General features: G+C 43.4%; 1 protein-coding gene across 5 annotated transcripts in view; it reads right to left on the bottom strand.

Moving 5' to 3' along the window:
• Positions 1-1339: 1339 nt before the first annotated feature.
• yeats2 (YEATS domain containing 2) overlaps positions 1340-19917 on the bottom strand; it is a 42598-nt gene continuing 24020 nt past the window's right edge. For 4 of the 5 annotated variants that reach the window (XM_084057795.1, XM_084057798.1, XM_084057797.1 and 1 more), the window contains exons 16-30: positions 19256-19417; positions 18189-18313; positions 15837-15986; positions 13567-13749; positions 12195-12582; positions 10354-10491; positions 9173-9316; positions 8634-8814; positions 8110-8186; positions 7943-8022; positions 6385-6589; positions 5636-5871; positions 5231-5305; positions 4966-5039; positions 1340-3507 (exon numbers count right to left, since the gene is read on the bottom strand). In XM_084057795.1, the coding sequence (XP_083913921.1) occupies positions 3399-3507; positions 4966-5039; positions 5231-5305; positions 5636-5871; positions 6385-6589; positions 7943-8022; positions 8110-8186; positions 8634-8814; positions 9173-9316; positions 10354-10491; positions 12195-12582; positions 13567-13749; positions 15837-15986; positions 18189-18313; positions 19256-19417 (2327 nt within the window). In that variant the 3' untranslated portion in view covers positions 1340-3398. The remainder of the gene's footprint in view (positions 3508-4965; positions 5040-5230; positions 5306-5635; positions 5872-6384; positions 6590-7942; positions 8023-8109; positions 8187-8633; positions 8815-9172; positions 9317-10353; positions 10492-12194; positions 12583-13566; positions 13750-15836; positions 15987-18188; positions 18314-19255; positions 19418-19917) is intronic. The other variant, XM_084057799.1, reaches the window with a different exon arrangement.

Raw genomic sequence — 19917 nt, 5'->3', positions numbered from 1 at the left:
GCCAGGAGTGAAAATCAGATGTCACGTAAAAGCCACTCACCTTTTACAAGCTTCCCTTACCCCTACTGCTATGGAAATTAATATGCATGTAACAAAAATAGTTGAACAACCTTTTGTTTTCTTCCTTGAAGCACTATAGACATAATGAGAACATGGCTGCTCTATGCAGTACTCGTATACGTGTGTATGTCAGCGTGTACGTGTACACTGGTAGATTTTGAATGATTTGTCCTTTTGTTGTACATATTGTTGGATCTATTCCCATGATGACAAAGTCGTGGTGTGTACACTCAAAGCACTTTTTGCCGTTTTCGTGTTCCCCAGAACTCTGCAAGTCTTTTATTACAGTAATAAAAAAGAAAAAAAATACTATTTATTCAATTAGTTTACTATTTTGAGAAAGTATTGTTCGGGTCTATTAATTTATTTTGTAAAACTGTTGTTTCAGAAAATAAAAGCGCAAATATGAAATGTAAATGACGTTACATTAAAAGAAAGAATACTTTTCTTTTAGTTTGCTTTTTCGCTTTTCTCCATCAGTTTGTATTTTTCATGTTGTCTCATTTTGAATGCAAAGGAGTTGCACGGTAAAATACTTAGTGGTAATTTAACACCGACAGTGTATGAAAGCTCTTAAGGGTTAAATTGAACAGCGCCATAGGGAGTATAATCATGGTACTAACGGTTAATAGAACGGTTGTAGAATCGGCCTCAGGTCTTATTAACCCATTAAGACCTGAGGCAGATTCTACAAATGCCTTCTAAATCAGTACTTCTCACACTTTCTCACACAGATTTTTCAAAAATATTAAAAAATAACAGATGTACAAGCTCGCAGCGCAGCACAAAGTGACAAGCTTATTATCTGCTATTTTTGAATAGCCAACGCTAAAATCTAAAATGACACAGACGCTTTCACGGTTAACACACCATACCATACTGTGTGTGTGGCATGTGCTTCCATTTCTCAGACATAAGCATCTGTATGTAAGCATCTGTAAATCGGTCTTTTCCATCAGACTGAAGCTTCATTCTGATCTTCAGAGAAGCAGTCCACTCAGTGAGTGGGTGGAGTCTATGGTCTGGAACCAGGCTATTCTTTTCCAGTTCATCAACGACTAGCTGATGAACTGGCCTATTTTGGGCACGTTCACAATTTAAAACAATTTCAGAAATAGCCAATCTACAACCTCGAGCTTGTAGATCGGCTCATTCAATGAATAAAAATTTCCCCAGCTGTATCAGTAGGTGGAGATCTCTGATCGCCTGTCGATGTTAGACTAAGCACAGTGTGGCTGCAGCCTAAGATTGGACAATTAGAACCACTCAATCATTTGAACAGATTTTATTTTTTTATTACAAGAATATTGATTAAATTTTTGGTCTTCCACTGAAATGAAAATACAATGTTCAGATATTTTCTACACTATGTTAAATTTGGTCAAACAACACAACCACCTAGCCCAAACACTTTACACTCAGCCGATCCAAACATGGAAATTTTACAACGCTTATTATTACAACACAACACCCACCTCAGTCGTTACATATAAAAATTACAGTCAGAAAATGCACACTAGCATCCACATGCACTCCAATCCCAAATGAGCACATCCGATAGGTGTAATTGCTTACACACACTTGCGCGTACACACACACACACACGTACATACACGCACACACACACACACACACACACACACACACACACACACACACACACACACACACACACACACACACACACACACACACACACACACACACACACACACACACACACACACACACACACACACACACACACACACACACACTCACACGTTGGGGCATTGCAGTTTGCAGTGATTGATACTGTATATGAAATATAAAAATAAAACTGAAATTGCAACACCTTCATATAAATCACATTGGTCATACATTGTTGATACATCATGACATTGACAACAGAAGATTAAAGGACTCAATATACTTTTGTACCGCACAGTGTCGCGCACCGGAAATAGCCGATCCATAAGCTCACAACACGTTGCAGAGGCTATTTTGCGGTGTGCGACACTGCTGCTCAATGAAGTATAAATCAAGCTTAAACAGTACTTGAAACTGGCAATTAGTAGACCTACAGTGATCCATTGGGAATAGACAATTATAACACTCTTGGACTCACAACAATGATAATGAGATGCATCCAGTGACTTATTCCCTGGATTGTTAAGGTAGCTGAGAGCTTCTCAACAGCTTTGATTAAGTGCAGACAGCTGATATTGTTATAATGCAACACAGCATAATAATCAGCTTTGTAATTTGGAAAAGGCTAATACAGTTTTATTCCTAAAATATTTGACTGTATTGAACAGCCGATTTTGTTTTTGCACAAAATAATCCAAATGGCCATTTCACAAGATGCCAGAAAGTTCTAAAACTGATCATTAAAGTGTTGTTCAATAATGAGACATCGCTAGTTGGCCTGGCAACGGGATGCCCTCGACAGCAAACGAGCCTGATCTGACAAAACAACTGTATTCACAACGTTAAGAATGACATACATCCCTTTTCACAGTTACATGGCTAACGGTGTACTATGACTCATGGAGCAGCTCCCCGGTCAGGATGAGCTGACTCAATTGATGAGGGATTTTAATATTGGCGACATGGGCTGCTTCCATTTTGTAACTCATAAATCTCTCTAATTCAGTTCCTCTGGGGGAACTGAGCGAGCGAGCGAGCGAGTGAAAGCAATATTGTGCCCAGTACCGAGGAGCAGGCAATAGGATTAGGGCCAGCAGAGGGGACCTGTGCGTCCATATTGTTTCACAAAAGCAAGTCACTTAACCTCCACCTCCCCACTGAACCACTGTTACGCAGGATATACTAAAACAATATTTTTTTTATAGAGTTGAGCGCACCACTCAATTCATTTTCCAAGTCGAGACCAATTTCTCAAACATTGTTCTTACAAACATTTGAAACTATGTTAAGTGTGGTTGCTACAAACAGCAAGCAGAGCCCTTCTAGGATCAAGTAAATACATACAGTACGTCAATATTTGTCAGGCGTTATTGTCAGACATAGCAACTAAAGCAGCTAGGATCATTCTTAGGTGTTAAGATATTCAAACAGTTTTAGTCAGTTCCAATTTTTTAAATCTAGTTCCACCCCTGTCGTCAGATAGCACATTTGACGTTTCAAACATTTGGTTCAGAGTTATGCTTAATGTATCCTTGTATAAAATATATACTACGACGGTGTTACGCGACAAAAATAGCTAATGTACAAGCTCGCAACGCTTGTAGATCAGCCGTTTTCGGCATGCGACGAGCGACGTTACACGTCATAGGACGAAGCATAAAACATGCCTTAGTGTGTCAGTTTCTAGTCAAAGTCATTGTCATTATAGGTCAGTTGTCCGTGGCCAGGTAACCCATGTGTGTGTTGGTGAGAAAGTCACAGGTAGGGATGCTGCCGACCGCCTCATGGACATTCATGGCTGTTATCTCTTTCGGAGCCCTGGAAACACCGCATGACAGCGTTAGGACGTTTTGAGCACAGTATGCAACGTGACAGAAAAGAATAAGACGTAATCTTAATGCTATAAGTGGAGCGAGTATGTGTGTGTATGTGTGTGTGCGCGTCTAGGGTCCCACAGCACACCCAAAGTAGTCCAACTGGGTAGGCTACTTTTTCCCCTTTTAACACATTGAGTGCCAAAAACGGTCCGGACCGTTTTTCATAATCCAAACGAGGTGTGCCAAAAACGGTTATGGTTACATTTGGAAAAAAATATGAAAAAAAGAAAAGCACCAGGAGATATCATTTTACGAAGATTTAGACTCCAATCCACTTCCTGGTTAACTTATGACTTCAAAAGCCTGTATCTCGGCTCCTGTGTACTTTTTGTTTTTTACTATGTATTTTCGACTATTTTCAACTGGCTGCAACTATGGAACGGATTACCGAATGTTTTTAATCTTTTTCCCCCGATTCTACGAGACCTCTATGTGTGTAATGAGGGGATCACCGTGAGGACGGTGATCACTGAAAATATTTTGTGACTACTTGAAAAAGGTTCAAAAATGGTTAAAAATCCAGGCACTCAACGTACACTTTTTTAAAACACCCCTGGCACTCAATGTGTTAATTTGCATTGAATCTGTAAAAGTTGCATAGTCATTTTTTTACCCAGATTATGGCCACTAGGGGGGCAGCTCTACAGTGCGCATGCCCCCATTCACATCACTTACAGGTAGGAACAGCTCAGAAGATGGGGGGTATGGGAGGTGGGAGACTGTGGGGGTATGGGGGGGCTTTCACATAAGAACTGCATAGAACAGTGGTTTTAAAACTTTTTCATGCCAAGGACCCCCAAATTGATATGTATTTGGCTGCGGACCCCCACCTGAAAAGGTTTTGTGCCAGGGATCCCAGAAGAGAAGATTTATGTTATAAACAAATCTAAATTATTAAAACATTTAAAAAATAGCCAATATATAAATGGATAAAGTGGTTAAAATGATTGTGACGCTGTATTAACTACTTTTGCTGGGGACCACCTGGAACCCCCTCAAGGACCACTGGTGGTCCCCGGACCACTGGTTGAGAACCACTGGCTTAGAAGATAGCGGTATGGGGGTCGGGTATGTGTGTGTGGGGGGTATAGGGGGATAGGATGTGGGGGGTATGGGGGTGCTTTCAGGCAAGGAAGGAGCCAAACGCAAGAAGTGCGCTTTTTTTTCTTGTATGAATAATAATTTCAAGCTGTTGAAGATTTCTTACAGAGCCCTGGAAGCAATATACAAAGTGCACGTGTAATGTATTAATGTATTCACATAGCTAATTGATAGCTGTGTTTGAACGGCACTCCCACTAAACTCCAAAGTGAGATATTAGATCTGTCACTAAAAATAGTGAAAAGCCATGGTGCCCTGAGCAGGTTATACGATAGAGAAAATAAATTGCATTTCTGACCTGTTCTGAGGGGATTTGGCGTAAGCACCAGCCAGGGCCTCTCGCAGGATGTCACTTGCAAACTGCTCTGTCGCCTGAAGCACACACAAACATCATTATTCACAAAGGTCTCTGGTACAGTACGAGAGGAAACATGCAATAAGGGCAGATTGCATACGCCTCATGCATATATTCATTGGTATATTCAAGGGCATGCTGAGGGAACGGCGGGCCTTTTAAGTGGAGAAGGCCAACTTTTATAGCCTAGTTTGCATAGTTGGCTGACCTTGAGAATCATGGCTTCGATCACTGGAGCAAACACATTCTTCTCCACCTCCACTGGCTGAAAGGCTACTCCAATCTGAGAGAAGTGGGTGAGCAAGAGGGGGTCATATTAGGTATAAGAAAGGATTATTTCTGACAGGGGTATCACCTCTCCCACTCTCAGTAAAAATATCTGAGCATCAAACAGAATAAGAAAAAAGTCAATTAACATTGTCTAAAGTGCAACTATGAACTTCCTCTTCAAGCAATAGAAGGCTGGAATCCCAGAGCACTACACTATGAATGAAACGCATTTAGATGGGAAAGTTTAAGCAGCTGAGAGGATGAGTCACAATGTGCCCCCCTCCATCCACCCACCATGCAAAAAACGAACGAACAAACAAACAGTAACAGAGCGGATGCTTACCTGCTGGGCCGTCTCGCCGACAAACTGGGCAGACGGGCAGGGACCCAGGAAGAACTTGGGCTCAGGGTCTGCTTCCTGCTCTTCCTCTTTGACCTTTAACCTCTGGCAGGGCTGGGTGACGCTGATGACATCCACGACCTCATCGTAGGTTTCTTCAGGCTCTGTCTTCAACAGGGTCTGCATCTGCTCGAGCCGCAGCACCAGGTCCTCGCAGCTCCCCAGCGTCGACGGGCACTCTGCAGGCACACCGGACACGGGTTAACATGTACTCACACCCACAAGAGAAGCAGAACAACCCGTTTTTAAATCACTGCCACTGATGGCAGCTATTTAGTAACAACAACACAAGTAATGTGTTGGTTGAGATCAGGGAGGAGTGTGACTCACTGAACTGGTAGCACTGACTTCAAATTTGTTTTAATTCAGACTGCCTATGTGACTAAGGGCTTAACCAAACACCAAGGCTGGCCCTTATCTTTATAGAATGTGCACCTGGTAAGAAACTACTTTTGAAGAAGTTTGAGTTCTGCTCCTCCACCTCGAATGTGCAGGAGCAGCAGGCAACAGTATCACTTTAGGTGGAGAAAAAACAGCACAACCATACATGGAGCAGAAGATATTGAAGTGCACTGAACTACAGAGGACAAACAGGCTATGTAAACTGTGAGTAGTGGAAAACTAGTGGATCCCTCAGGAAAAATGTAGCTAAACACACACCCGCACACACACACACATATATCTAGACCCACCAGGCTCATTGTCTATTTGAGTGAGGATGTCCTCGATGGATTCCTCATCATTCCTGCGCTGGGGCTCGGGGTCGGGCGGTGTGTAGCCCCTCTGCCGGCACCACTGGACTACCTCCCTGGTCTTTGGAGGCGTGAGTGCCTGCAGGCGAGGGCAGTGGTCCAACACATCCTGGACAACCCGCTTCACCGCCACAGCTCGCTGGAGCTGCACACCATTTATTATGTTTAAAACAATATACATCAGGGGCAATAGGTTTCAGAAGAAAACAATAATATTGTTTGTCCTTGGAGCAACATGAACTCATGTTTGCCACCCCTCTTTACAGAAACTCTGTCTCTGCATTCCATTATAAAACTAACTCTGTAAGAAAACTTTCCTTGTTTCAATCTCTTTCTCTTATTTCTTATCAGTCCCTGTTCATGGGTGAATTAGCAACATAGGGCTACACTTTTCTAAGACTATGCCAGTCCGCAAGCCTTTGGGAGCATATCAGGAAGAAAAACAGACACAGACAGACAGACAGACAGACAGACAGACAGACAGACAGACAGACAGACAGAGAAAGAGAGACAGAGAGACCCACAGCTTGGTCTAACGGGGACCCGTTGTTGATCCCATTATGAGAATAGGGGAGAGGACATCAAGGCAGAGATACACATCTGACCAGACAGAGAGGAAGGTACAAGGCAAGCAGAAAGCCTGCTGAGTCAGAAGGCCTTGTGTTTTGCACACAGGGGCATTACACAGACAACACAACTCTGAGGAAGGGAAATTATCTCTGACAAAACAAGGCAGCACTGGCTAAATACATTACAGTACAATAACAGCAGACAACGGTGGTGTCACTTTGAGATGCTGTTTGGCTCCACTCAGATGTGCTCTTTGTTTCTTTGCAACAAAAAACTTGCCTGCCCTTCAAACAACAATTACATATTCTGCATAGATTTGGCTTTGGCTTGTTTGGCCGTTCCGAGTAGACACCATGAGAAGCAGCGGAATTGAGCTCAATATAACACGCCTCTGTAGCAGAGTAGTCCTGCCTGAAGACCAGAGGGGTGGGTTGGTGGACTGATCATCTATTGGTCCAAGTGGGTCTGAGGCTGATCACCGTGGAGAAAGCATTAACCCATTAAGACCTGGAACTGTGTCATTTTTAGATTTGAGCTAAAAAGCATTATTTTACACTTTGGGCTATTCAAAAATAGCAGATATACAAGCTCATAGCGCGGCACCGAGTGCCGCGCTACGAGCTTGTAGATCTGCTATTTTTGAAAAATCGTGAAAATGTGTGCAAATCTTCTGAATATATATATTTTCAAAGCGAACATTTTGAACTCAAATCTTTGCTTCTGGGGGTCCCTGGAACAAAATATTTTGATGGGGGTCCGTGGCCAAATGCATATAATTTTGGGGGTCCTTGACATGAAAAAGATTGAGCACCACTGATAGTTTTTCAGAAAACTGTTGAGATTTAGGAGACATGTAGAATCGGCTTCAGGTCTCAATGGGTTAATATCAACACACATGCACACAAGACAAACATAACAAACAGTCAACCTCTGATGCTCTTCGCTTGCCGATGTTCCAGGAAAAATACTGCTCAGCAGAGGCGGCACAGAACGGGTGGGAGTCTTCGGCTGAGAAAACAATGGACACGTTAGATCACCTCGTCCTGATACAGGTTAAACAGGGTTCATATCAACGTGGGACAGAAGTTCACTCACTCTTCTCTGGCACAATCAGGGGGAACTTCTTCACTACGGCAGTCAGCAGCTGCATCAGGGTCTCTACGTGCTCAGTGCTGAAGACAAACAAAACAGGATATAAACATCAGTTATAGTAAACCAATATGGAACCAGTGTACCAGCGTGTACTAATAGTTTTTTACTTTACTTTTTTACTAGTCATTTTTTAACCTCTGGTACAGAAAGGGGCTAACTACTACAAGATATGTCTGTCAAATAACTTGTAGCTGTCCGATAGCTAGAAGAATAAAACTAGCCACTAAAAGAGCTATGAAACACCTTTCAAATATTTTCCAAAATGCATCAAATACTTATTTCACAGTATATATACATATATATATAGCATTTCAGAAGCCAGTTCTAAAATAGAACAAGGCCTCTGGTTACCAGCCATAGTCAAGCTGCACCAGCATTTGGCCAGTGGCTGGTATTTGTGTGAATGCTGAGCTACTAACATGAAAAAAGGTTTAATCATAATGAATTTCATCATAATGAGCTCTTACTTGATGAGGTCGTGTGTGGAGTTATCAGCCCCCTGCTCCAGTTTGATGGTGGCGGTTGCCGCGGAAACATTGGGCGGGGCGTGGCCAGAGGGTAAGCAGGAAGACGACAAGGAGGAGGAGGCCGTCACAGGCGGCAACGGGACGGAGGACACAGGTGTGCCGGCACCTGGTTCTGTCTTCACTGTTGTTGGCATAATGAATAGACAGAGGTCACGGACCGAAAAACTAGAGCTAGACTGATATTTGGATAGTTTTTAGTAATGGCAATTATGCAGCCCATGTGTCCCAATTTCAACCTGGTGTCCCTATTCCGGGCATGTCAATATAGAAGTATCAAAAGTTTTAAAAGAGTTTCAAAACATAAAAGATTTACAAGCTCACATTCACAACGAGTCACAATGTGACACGTTCGGGCTTTACGAGAGACACGAGGCACAAGATGATGAAACAGAGAAGATGTGAGCGAAATCAGAGCAGAGGAAGAGCAAGAGGATGAGAGGAGAGTCATGGAAGGGGTGGGGGGGTTTGTCTCCTCTCACCTTGTGCCAGAGGCAGGGCAAGGGAGGGGGAGACCTGGGCGGCAGAACTGGGGGAGGCTCCTGAAGGGGTGGTGGTGGTGGAGGTGGTGGTGATGGTGGTGAGGGGGGTGAAGTGAGTACTGGAGCCTGGGCCTTTAGACATCACTATTCACACACAGAATAAAACATACAGGATGATGGATCAATAGACTATAATGGAAGATAGTCGGTGTACTCAGGGGTGATGTAATGTGGGAGGGCAGTTTACCCGAGAAAGCAAGACAAAGGTTGATGTGTGACTTGACTCTTGAGAATATGTGGAGTATAATATTAATATGAACATGGCTACACAGCAAAAAAAATTGAGCCACTTATTCTCAAGAGTGTACAGAACTCAAAATAAGTTTTCAGTGAGTTGAGTGGAGTGAAGTCATGCATTTCAAAACGGTTCCTTGCCCTAACCGTGCAGTTGTCCTTCCAAATGGTATTATATACCAGCAGTGTAGCAAACTAATCATCCTCTCCGTCGTCGCTATGTCCAACCAAAAGGCTATGTCCTTGAACACTTGACAATTACTCAGTCAATTAATTTTGAGTTCATTTAACCAGATTTTTGGGATCAGACATTTTCACTTCCTCAACAAAGAGGGTGTTAAACCTATTCAGACTGAGTCGAGACCGAGACAAAAGGAGGGGCGAGACAGAGTCAAGATCAAAGCTGAGCGAGAATAAGTCGAGTCCAGAATCCTAATCAAGATCATTAACAAATAATTCCATTTGCTAATTATTTACAAATTAAAGATTTTAAGTTACAAATAGATAGAAGAACAGAAGGCAATCTTTTGATCTGAAACACTGCAATTATATTTACCAACTTTGGACAGGTTCAGAATTGGGTATAATAAGACCTTGGGTCTGACAGAGTCAAGACAGAATGCCTGTTTTATGTTCCATCATACGATTGTGTCGCACGTGGAACGTTGCGACGTGTTCGTTATACGGCAAAGTATAAATCAGGCTTAAGCCGGAGGCACCACGGAGGAATCAAACTCTCCACGTGGTGGAGACTTTACTTTAGTGACTGTACATGCCATGCAGAGAAAATGATCTTGTAGCTAACCGTAGTGCAATTCTCCTTAAATTGTACATGGTCCCTGCTCCATAAACAAATTAAATGATCGGCCCAATTGGTTGGCCCTTACCTTTACCGACAGGCATGAGTATGGTTTGCATGGCCCCAGCAGCGGTGCCAACCCCAAGCTGTTTGAGCTGGTTGGCAGGAATGGTCAGGACTGTCTGCTGGGAGCTGGAGGAGCCTCCAGATTGAAGCTTTAGCATGCCTGAACAAAAAACATAGAACACCCTGAAATAAATCTGGGAATGGAGCTGATGGACAGTCTCTCTATGCCCTGCTGTCAGCCCCAGCCATGGAGGCACAAACACTGCACTACCACCAGCGTCCATCCCTCCTCCTCTTCTGCCTAACAAAAACTGCATATAAAACACATTATTAACCAATATAAATATGCATTGTGGAGTTGTATTTTCTTAAAGGAATGCTTATTACATACACATAGTTACTTTAAATACATACTAGTTTAAAACTTTGTTTTCAATATTCGGTAAGTTCCATAGAGTTATATTGAAGTATTTTTCAGTCAACTCACGCTACTGCCCCCCCCCCTTTTCTCTTTTCATTTTCTGCAGAAAAAGCTCTCTGATCAGCGTTTTTTCTTCCTATAAGGCGGATTGTGTGAACATAGCCTAAAGCCTCTTGCACACAATAGTCCGATTTTTCGCACTGAAAAAACTGACGGTAACATTTTTAAAACCAACACACGCTTCTCTAAGACCTCTTGCACACCTGTGCTAATGGGGAAAAAAACAGTCTGCAAGGGCCTTAAGAGTTTAAACACCTAGCTAGTGAACCCTAGAGGTTGCACAGCTTCTACCACCCCAGTTTTCAAGATATCTTGATTGGGAAGTTACACGTTTCATCATAATCCGCCTATTACATTTTTGAGATATCTTGTTTGCGTTGACATTTTGGCCTGAGGGTGGAGCTAAATGGAAGGCCACGTATTCAACAAAATCAGTAGAGTTCATTCTATGGGGAACTTGAAGGTGCACAGCGAATTCCATGGCAATCCAGCCAGACGTTATTGAGTATCAACATAAAGTATGTTTCAATCCTTAGAGCCCCACAGCTAGTGGCGTTAAATACAACTACTAACAAATTAATGGATATACTGTAAACGCAAATCCATGTGTCTGCAGAAAGTGGTTTTTGAGCTGCCATGCATTTCTATGGTAAAAACGAGTTGGAGTGCTACTTTTCCTAGCGCCAAGCATCGGGTTTCAGCATTCTCACGATTCAGTGTTTTTTGGCGGAGCACTCTGTGTGCTCAAATTTGGAGAGAGGAGCGCCACTCATGAATGTCACTTTCCTATCGTTGCTGTCAGGCAGAAACCAGCCAACTCCATTTTTCTGCTTTTGCATTTTTTTCCATAAATCAGTGCTATTGAACAGCCTTTACATCTGTGTGTTGATTAAAACAATATTGAACGAATGAAAAGTATTATAAAGCGCTTCTGACAAAACCAGCTAACTCCATTGGATCCTCAAACTTTCTGCTAAACCAGCTAACTCCACCAAAGGGGGGTGGAGTTAGCTAGTCTTGCTGACTCCAGGCTCCACCCCCTTTAAACCTCCACAATCTCATGGTGAGCGTGGAGGTCCATTCAGCTGTTCTTATCAATGATGAACAAAACCCTCCAAACTTTTTGTCATTTCCTGAAAAATTAACATTTTGGAGTTTGGTTGGTTTCTGCCCGACAGCAGAGCTATGCAAAGGGTTGGAGAGACATGGCCACAATCATCGAGCAGAGGCGTCTCGCTCATTGCATGCGACATGATGTCCGAAGTGCTCTGTCGCTCAAAAAAATACTTTCAGTGGACACTCACATCACATCACATCAGTGCACCATATCTGCTGGCTGGTTCACGTCTACAGTACCCCTCCTGTGGCAGCCCTCTACCTACCTGACAGCATAGCGCTCTTGCCTCCTCCTCCTGCAGCCATCCCACTGACCAGCGAGGATGCCGTGACGAGTGACGTGCTGCTGGCGCTTTTGGGCACACCCCCCACCACGGTCCCCGCCCCGACCCCTTTGGACATGCTGATGACCGGCAAGTTGGCAATGCTCTTGGCCACCGTCACCACGGCACCGGTTGGCCCCGCAGCACCACTCTTCGCCGTGGCACCGGAGCTGCCAGTGCCCTTGACCAGGCCGGTCTTTGATAGGCTGTTGCCGGCGGCCGCCGCTGCGGCAGCGCTGGCGTTCTTGGCAGCGTTGATGACCGCTGCCTGGTTGGCCGCTACCAGGACAGGGTGGTGCTGCTGGGAAGCCGGCTTGGCTCCATCAGACCCCTGAATGGGATAAATATAGTACATACGGTAAGGTATATTTCCTTTATGAAGTGCCTGTTTAAACAAGAGCTAAAAGGTGCTGTATAATGAAAATAATAATAATTACATAGAAATAAAAACAATAAACACACACAGCCATCTAGACAGAAAACAGACATAATGTGTATGCCTAACCTGCAAGTACACCAGAGCGAGCCTCTATGAACACACAAATGTATTTTCAGCAATTATGTCACATCATGGGTAAAGTATTGGCCTTAAACTGCCCTGTTCCCTTGGCTCAGTTCACATTTCGTTCTGGGTTCCCATGGAGACCTGTCCCCATCAGGTCACTGGGTTGATGGAATTCTCGCTGACACAAAAGGAGTCAATTTCCCTCTGGTGGGGCCCTGACAATCCAATTAACAGTACCCAACGCGCAGCGTTTCAAAATGGTGAACTGTTAAGGCGGTAGTGTTGCATTCCAATGTAGCAAAAGCTCACTGTGCTTTTATCAATGTATCTGGGAGAGTATCTGTGTGTGTGTGTCAGACACTCCAGTGTAATGGCCATTCTGTGCTTCTCCTTCATTTCTTCAGTTAATGAGGCCTTGCCAATGGCAGTAAGACTTTAATCTCCACAGCACAGGCCGCCGCTGGTGATAGACTACTTATGGCTCCACACACACACACACACACACACACACACACACACACACACACAAATTACCATATTCACACTTCATCTTCCCTGCATTTTACCTATAATAATTACACATCCAGCGTGCCCGCTCCCATTAGAATAAAAAAACTGCGCCCACTTCAAGGGTGAGTCAATGGAAACACATCACCTGCTGCTATTATGCTCACCTCAAAAACTGAAAGATAGGGCAATTACAGGTAAATTGATCACTACAATCTGCGGTTCCAAAAGAGGTTTCGAAACCGCAGGTTATGGTATAAGGTCAAACAAATAAGAGAGTGAGAGATACACTATAACACTGGCCTGTTGGGCATTGTTTGCCGTGGCAGCGCTGACAGAGCTGGGGGTGGAGCTTGTGGCTGTGATGACTCCGCCCGTCATCCTCAGCGTGGTCGTCCCCGGCTTGGACAGGTGACCGGCCCCCGCAACCGTCTTCACAGAGCCGTCGGATAGCTTCACCTGAGAGCCCTGGGACCCGCCCACCACCTGTCAATCATACAACATCTACTTGAATTCTCATCTAAAACAGCGCTACAACTATTGAGTATTTTCTTAGCGATTATTCTATTGATTATTTTTTCAAATAATTGAGAAGCGCTTTTCTTTTTAATATTTAGATATATTTTTTACATTTTTATATATCAACGAATCGATTAACCACACGCGTTATTTTATATTTCGCATCAAAACTATTCATATAGCTGATGACTTTCATACAGATTGATGCCCTCTTCACAGACGTGTGTCAAACACAGCTGCAGCTAATTAAATGAATAGTGGCCACGTCTGATTTAGGTGTACCATTTAGCAAGCATGCGATTAGCTAATGTCAATGCTTGACTCTTTGGCATACCTAAATCAAACACACATTATTAATTCACTTAGCTGCAGCTGCCGCTGCCCTGCTGTGACACTCCTGTGAAAAAGGTCTGTCTACAACCAATGGGATATCACATGCACTCTCATTGCGAACCAAAGCTCTCTAGATAGATAGATAGATAGAGAGATAGAGATAGAGATAGATAGATAGGGAGATATATATATATATATATATATATATATATATAGATGTGCTTTCAACCACTTTACAAGCACCCCTTGTCCCAGGGGTGGAGTGTGGCGAGAAATGAAAATGGCTATTGTGGTGTTACATAAGCTGAGACAGACTGCACAGCATGAGAAGAAGCATCAGCCTCCCAGCCCAGCAACACACAGGGGTATTGAGGCAGACAGCGGCTGTCCCCTGGAGTAGTCTTTAATCCATTAAGACCGGGAACGCATCGGTGTCATTTTAAATGTCTTTGGCTATTCAAAAATAGCAGATCTACAAGCTCATAGCGTGGCCTATGAGCTTGCAGATCTGCTATTTTTGAACCCCCCCCCCCACAAATGTTCGCTTTAAAATATATATATTCAAAGATTTGCACACATTTTCACGATTTTTCAAAAATAGCAGATCTACAAGCTTGAGTGCCGCGCTATGAGCTTGTACATATGCTATTTTTGAATAGCCAAAGAAATATAAAATGACAGAGATGCCTTCCCGGATTGAATGGGTTAATACTGTGCTTGTGCAATAGATGGGAAAACATTAAGACATTTTCTGGATCAGGGCCCACTTGAAACTCTTGAAAGCGTTTGCAGTCCACCCATCTGACCACTTAACACAGCAGCCGTGTTAAGTGTCCATATGGGTGGGCAGCGTGCATTTTCACCATGTTTATTTGGATGATCAATCAATCGACTGTGTTCCGGGTTTGATCAGTGGAACTAACATAGTATACTTTAAGTTCCTAGTTATCGGCATCACAACAAAAACTAATTTTCAAGTTTTCTTTTTACATAATTGTTTTGAATATTTATGTAATATAATTAAAATATGAGTGTTTTGCCAATTATTTGGGGTCCCGCTTGCAATATACCCCCGCAGCCCACAGGTTGGGAATCACTGCCCAAGAGTAATCTTCATACGGTACTTGTGCAATAGATGGAAAACACTAGACATAGCTGGAAATATAGTCTTCCAGCTCCATTCTTACCATCATTCTGATCATTTTGTCATCTCTTACACTACAACAGGTACAACATTCAGTTATCTGAATCTAAGCTGAACCAGGGTATTGTTGATGCCAATTCTGTCCGTACTGTTCTCAGCTCAAAATAAATCTGTCCAAACAAAAATGTTCTCTCCAGCTGAATATTTTAAAGGGGTAATCTTGTCAGGTGCTAGAATATTTAGGGGCGGGGGGAGATGACAAAATATACTGGCAGTGAAGTGAAGTGAAATGAGGGAGTTCTCTTGGCAATAAGAGGTATTCAATTCTTGCTCAGAACTCTGCCAAGGTGTAATCATTAGCTCTAATCTGTTGATCAAAGCACAAATCAATTGACCCACTCATTACCAAAACACAAAACTTCTTCAAGGCCAACTCACTGACTTGTTGAAAATGCTGTGAAGTATGTACGACATGTTAAAGTGCATATTGGTGCTTTACACATGGTAATTACAGTGACTTCTAATAAGATTAGACAAGCGTATAAGGTCAAAGGGGGCTGACTCCCAGCATACAGACCTGTGCCAAGATGGCAGCCTTCTGTCCTGCCGTCACACGGATGGCCTGCTGTGAGACATTCGCCGGAGACGAGGCCGCGAGACCACCTGCTGAGCTCGAACTCCCATGCTTTCCAGAGCCCTGCGCTGGCTGGCCCACCAAAAATGTGCCCTGGTGGAGATGGAGAGAAGACAGCTGTGGGGCTCTATACGGAAACCCGCAACAACACACCAATGCCACCATAGAAAACCAATCGGGCTACGGTTGCATTGTGAGGCGTTGTCAGCTTGTTTGTCTCCAATGTTTTTCTATTTAAAGTTTAAAATAAGTCGTAATCAGACGAATTAATTTAGTCAATTATACATATAAAAAAAACTATTAGATTTTTTTCCGCAAAAGGCCGATTTGAAAGATTTGGAGTGGAAATTCTTCTGTGATCAAATTCACAGAATATCAGTTGAAGACAGGGATTCAAACATCATGAAAATGTTTTATCATGTCTGGAGTGAATGTACCTCGAGTCCTCTCTGGATCAGGGACTTTATTAAGTACCGTTGGCTTTAAATGCACAGACAGCATTGTTCCACAACGAAGCTGACTGGGAGATCAATGCGACAGTAATGAATGTATCTAATTAAAGTTACACCGTGCTCCACGGCTGCACCAGAATAGAACCTAACTTTACGAAATGAAAAACAACCAGATCCATAGACAGCCACAGATATAATGTACATGCCCTTTCATGCCCTATGAGAGGATATATAGTTTAACAACAAGGCTTTGAGGTATTATATACTGTAAAGTGTTGCGATAAGCGGGTTAATGTGTAAACTTTAACACATTGCGTGCCAATCACGTAGTTCTACGCGAACCTAAATAATTGTGCAGCGTGCCAGTCATGTAGTTCTACGCAAAGTGGTCTTTTTTTTCTTTTTTTCCCTCGCAGTGACACATTTCATTGTAGGCCTCCCTCGCAGTGACACATTTCATTGTATTGTCATTGCCGGCACTTTAAATCTTCCCCTAATCCGCCATTATCTCTGAGTTTTTTTTCTCCTCGCTGAACACTGTTTAACATAAACCGCGACTACTGCAAAATGGAATGTCGCCGATTGAAACGGTCTTCTCTGGGCCACTCACACAGCTACCCTGTGTGTCTACAAACAGTTTAACGCGCGATCTTAAGGTATTTAGCGAGGTCTGTGGCGACGTGAAAAAAACAAACAAACAACAATAAATCGCTGGCACTGGTGAGTACATTATGATATTAAACTCTGGCGTGGAATATGTTAATGTGCAAACTTAACTCTTTAGGTCGTGACAGACAGTAAGCGGTTACCGCTCGGATCAGCGGTGATCGCGCCTCGATCATTGTTGTTTTGTCCTCCTGCGCGGTGCAGTGAAAACAAAAGCTCACCACAATCCAGCTCTTGCCGCTCGCGTGTACACAAACGAGCGTGAAGGTTTCACGGGACCGCGCCCGCTCGCCTCACCGCCCCTCAACTTCTCCGCGGGTCTCAAACAATCGCCCGCCTCTCATTGAAAATTAATTACATAGGCGCGTCGGCCGATTGCCGTCTGAAAGGACCCTTAAACTGCCAGAGTAATAGTGTAATAGTGTGACGCTACTGCCAGCGAAAACGAGCGATTTTACTGTACCTTTGAAAAATCATGGAATATTCTCTGTGACCGCAGCCCTCGCGGAGATGGCCTCATTACACGCACGGGGGTCTCGTAGTATAGGGGAGAAAAAAAATCCGCACACAGTAATCCATTGCACAGCTGTGGCCGTTTGAATGTGGCTTGTTTTTGCCGCAAAGCAAGAGAACGGAGATATAGCCATTTCCCCACAGGAAATAAACAGGAAGTAAACAAGCTTTTATTTTTTTAAATTACGTTAATTCCGGGTCTGTCGTCATCAGGCAGTGAAAGCATCATTCATAGGGTAGATAACAGCGGCAACTGGTGGAAAACCACTGAAAACACAAATCTCGTCATTCTCGTCAGCCTTGGCAGAATCTGACGAGAAATGTCTTCCGTGGCAGGCAGAGTTATGTGCCTAAGCCTTATTTGGGCATGCAGAGAGTGGGTTTATGCCGCTCCGCACGTGATGCTGTGACGGAAGACTTTCAAGAATGAGATCAAAGCTAGGAAGGGAAAATAAAAGTGACAGGGAGAGGAAGAAGAGTAGGAATAGCAAATGCTCTGTGTGTGTGTGTGTGTGTGTGTGTGTGTGTGTGTGTGTGTGTGTGTGTGTGTGTGTGTGTGTGTGTGTGTGTGTGTGTGTGTGTGTGTGTGTGGGTGTGTGTGTGTGTGTGTGTGTGTGTGTGTGTGTGTGTGTGTGTGTGTGTGTGTGTGTGTGCGCACACCAACCTGTGGGGTCTGTTTGAGTATATACGATGTGTAGGAGAGATTGGAAGGTAAACTGCTGGAGGAGGTGGAGGAGGTGTGAGAGCCACCAGAGCCTGCAGACGAGCTGTTGTTCTGGGACTGCTGACCTAAATCAGATGCACACACAAACAACATCAGCCCTTCAATCTCGTAAAGAAGCCAGTGACACTTATGGCTTAACTTCTTGCGTCTATCTATTTGTCTTCTATCTGCAATCTACAGCATCTGCTGCATATACTGCAATAGGACAAAGTACAAAGTAGAGTTGTGCAGTCTTTGGTGAAACTGGATGATGTACTATAGCTATAAAGTGGTGTAAATATGGGATTTTGTGATCTCGAGATGGAAACTGGAATCTGTTTTGAATGTGCCGTTGTGTTTACAGAATACAATCTTGAAGTCTAAATTGAAGCTGCTGAAGATCACGTTTTATCAAACATCCCACAGATATATAACGTAACTGTGTGAAAGTATTAACCCAGAAGGAACACCAGTCTTCTGTTATCTCCCTCGACTTCTGAGTCTAGTCTTACAAAAGACAGTCTCAAAACCCAGTGCAACTCAATATGGCGTCATCAGCAGACGGTATGAAAGATTTAAGCTCTGCAGTACTTCAGTTATGTTGTCCAACAGATGACAGTTCGGCTGACTCACCATCCAGGGGGCAGTGTCCAAACCCACTTTTAAACCACAGAGGTTCAAGAAATTATAGTCACTTTGACAGTTACTGTTCCCAGTAATTTGTATTTGTAGTAATTTGTAAAAGTATTGTTTGCAGAGAGCAACAATACCGCTAATGTGCAATGGAAAGATGGGTGCTTCCAACACCTTAATGTCCCAAACAATCACCAGCTTTTCCCAAAAGGATGAGTAACAAAACTTTAATGACTCTTAGTTGTGTGGGGTTTCTTTCACATGAAATTAAGCTTCTGCTTTATCAACTTTTACATACAGAAGGGAGCCAATTTGAACCAGGTACTCCTGTTCTTCTGCCATGGAATGTGTTCAAACAGCAAAAGAGTAAAAACAAGATGAAAGACCAACTGTACCTGCTGAGTTGGAAGCTCGGAGGATAGCTCCCTGTGGGATCAGCAGTAGCTTTCCCTTGCCTGAGGGATTCTTGCTATTGGTGGTTAGGTAGAGCTTGGTGCCTGGAGGCAGGTTGGCCAAGTTGGCCAGATTGTTGGCAGGCAGCTGGAGAGTTGCCATCACTGAGTTCAGACATGAAAAAGCAGAAATAGAGACATTAATGTTTCATCCTCAGACGGACAGAAGGGCTAGGAATAATACAGTACATTTAGATGCACACGATTATTTTTATTCTAAAGGGCTTCTCAAATCAACTGTTACAAAGAGCTTAAAATATTATATTGTATTATTTTCACTAGTGCATCTGTGTGCTCATACGATGGACTTCACACTCAACCAAGTAGTGAAGTCAGTCGGATGAGCAGTTCGCGAGATAAGCGTGCCGTTTGCAGCGGGCTGGTTTAGAGAGAACTGCTCATCCGGTGGACTTCACACTCAACACTGCCCTCCTTTGGGTGCTCAGCAACACACACGGCAAGTGTGAAGACTATCGAATGAATGGTTCTCAAGTAGGGATGGGACGATATGAAAATGACATGTCACGATTATTGTGAAAAAAATAATTGCGATTGCAGGTCAACAAAAGCTAATTCATCCTAGTGTACGACGGAGTACAATTTCA

Source organism: Gymnoscopelus microlampas, assembly GCF_963454915.1.
Source record: "Gymnoscopelus microlampas genome assembly, chromosome: 5".
Classification (NCBI taxonomy): Eukaryota; Metazoa; Chordata; class Actinopteri; order Myctophiformes; family Myctophidae; genus Gymnoscopelus; species Gymnoscopelus microlampas.
This window is presented reverse-complemented; position numbering and strand designations above follow the sequence as displayed.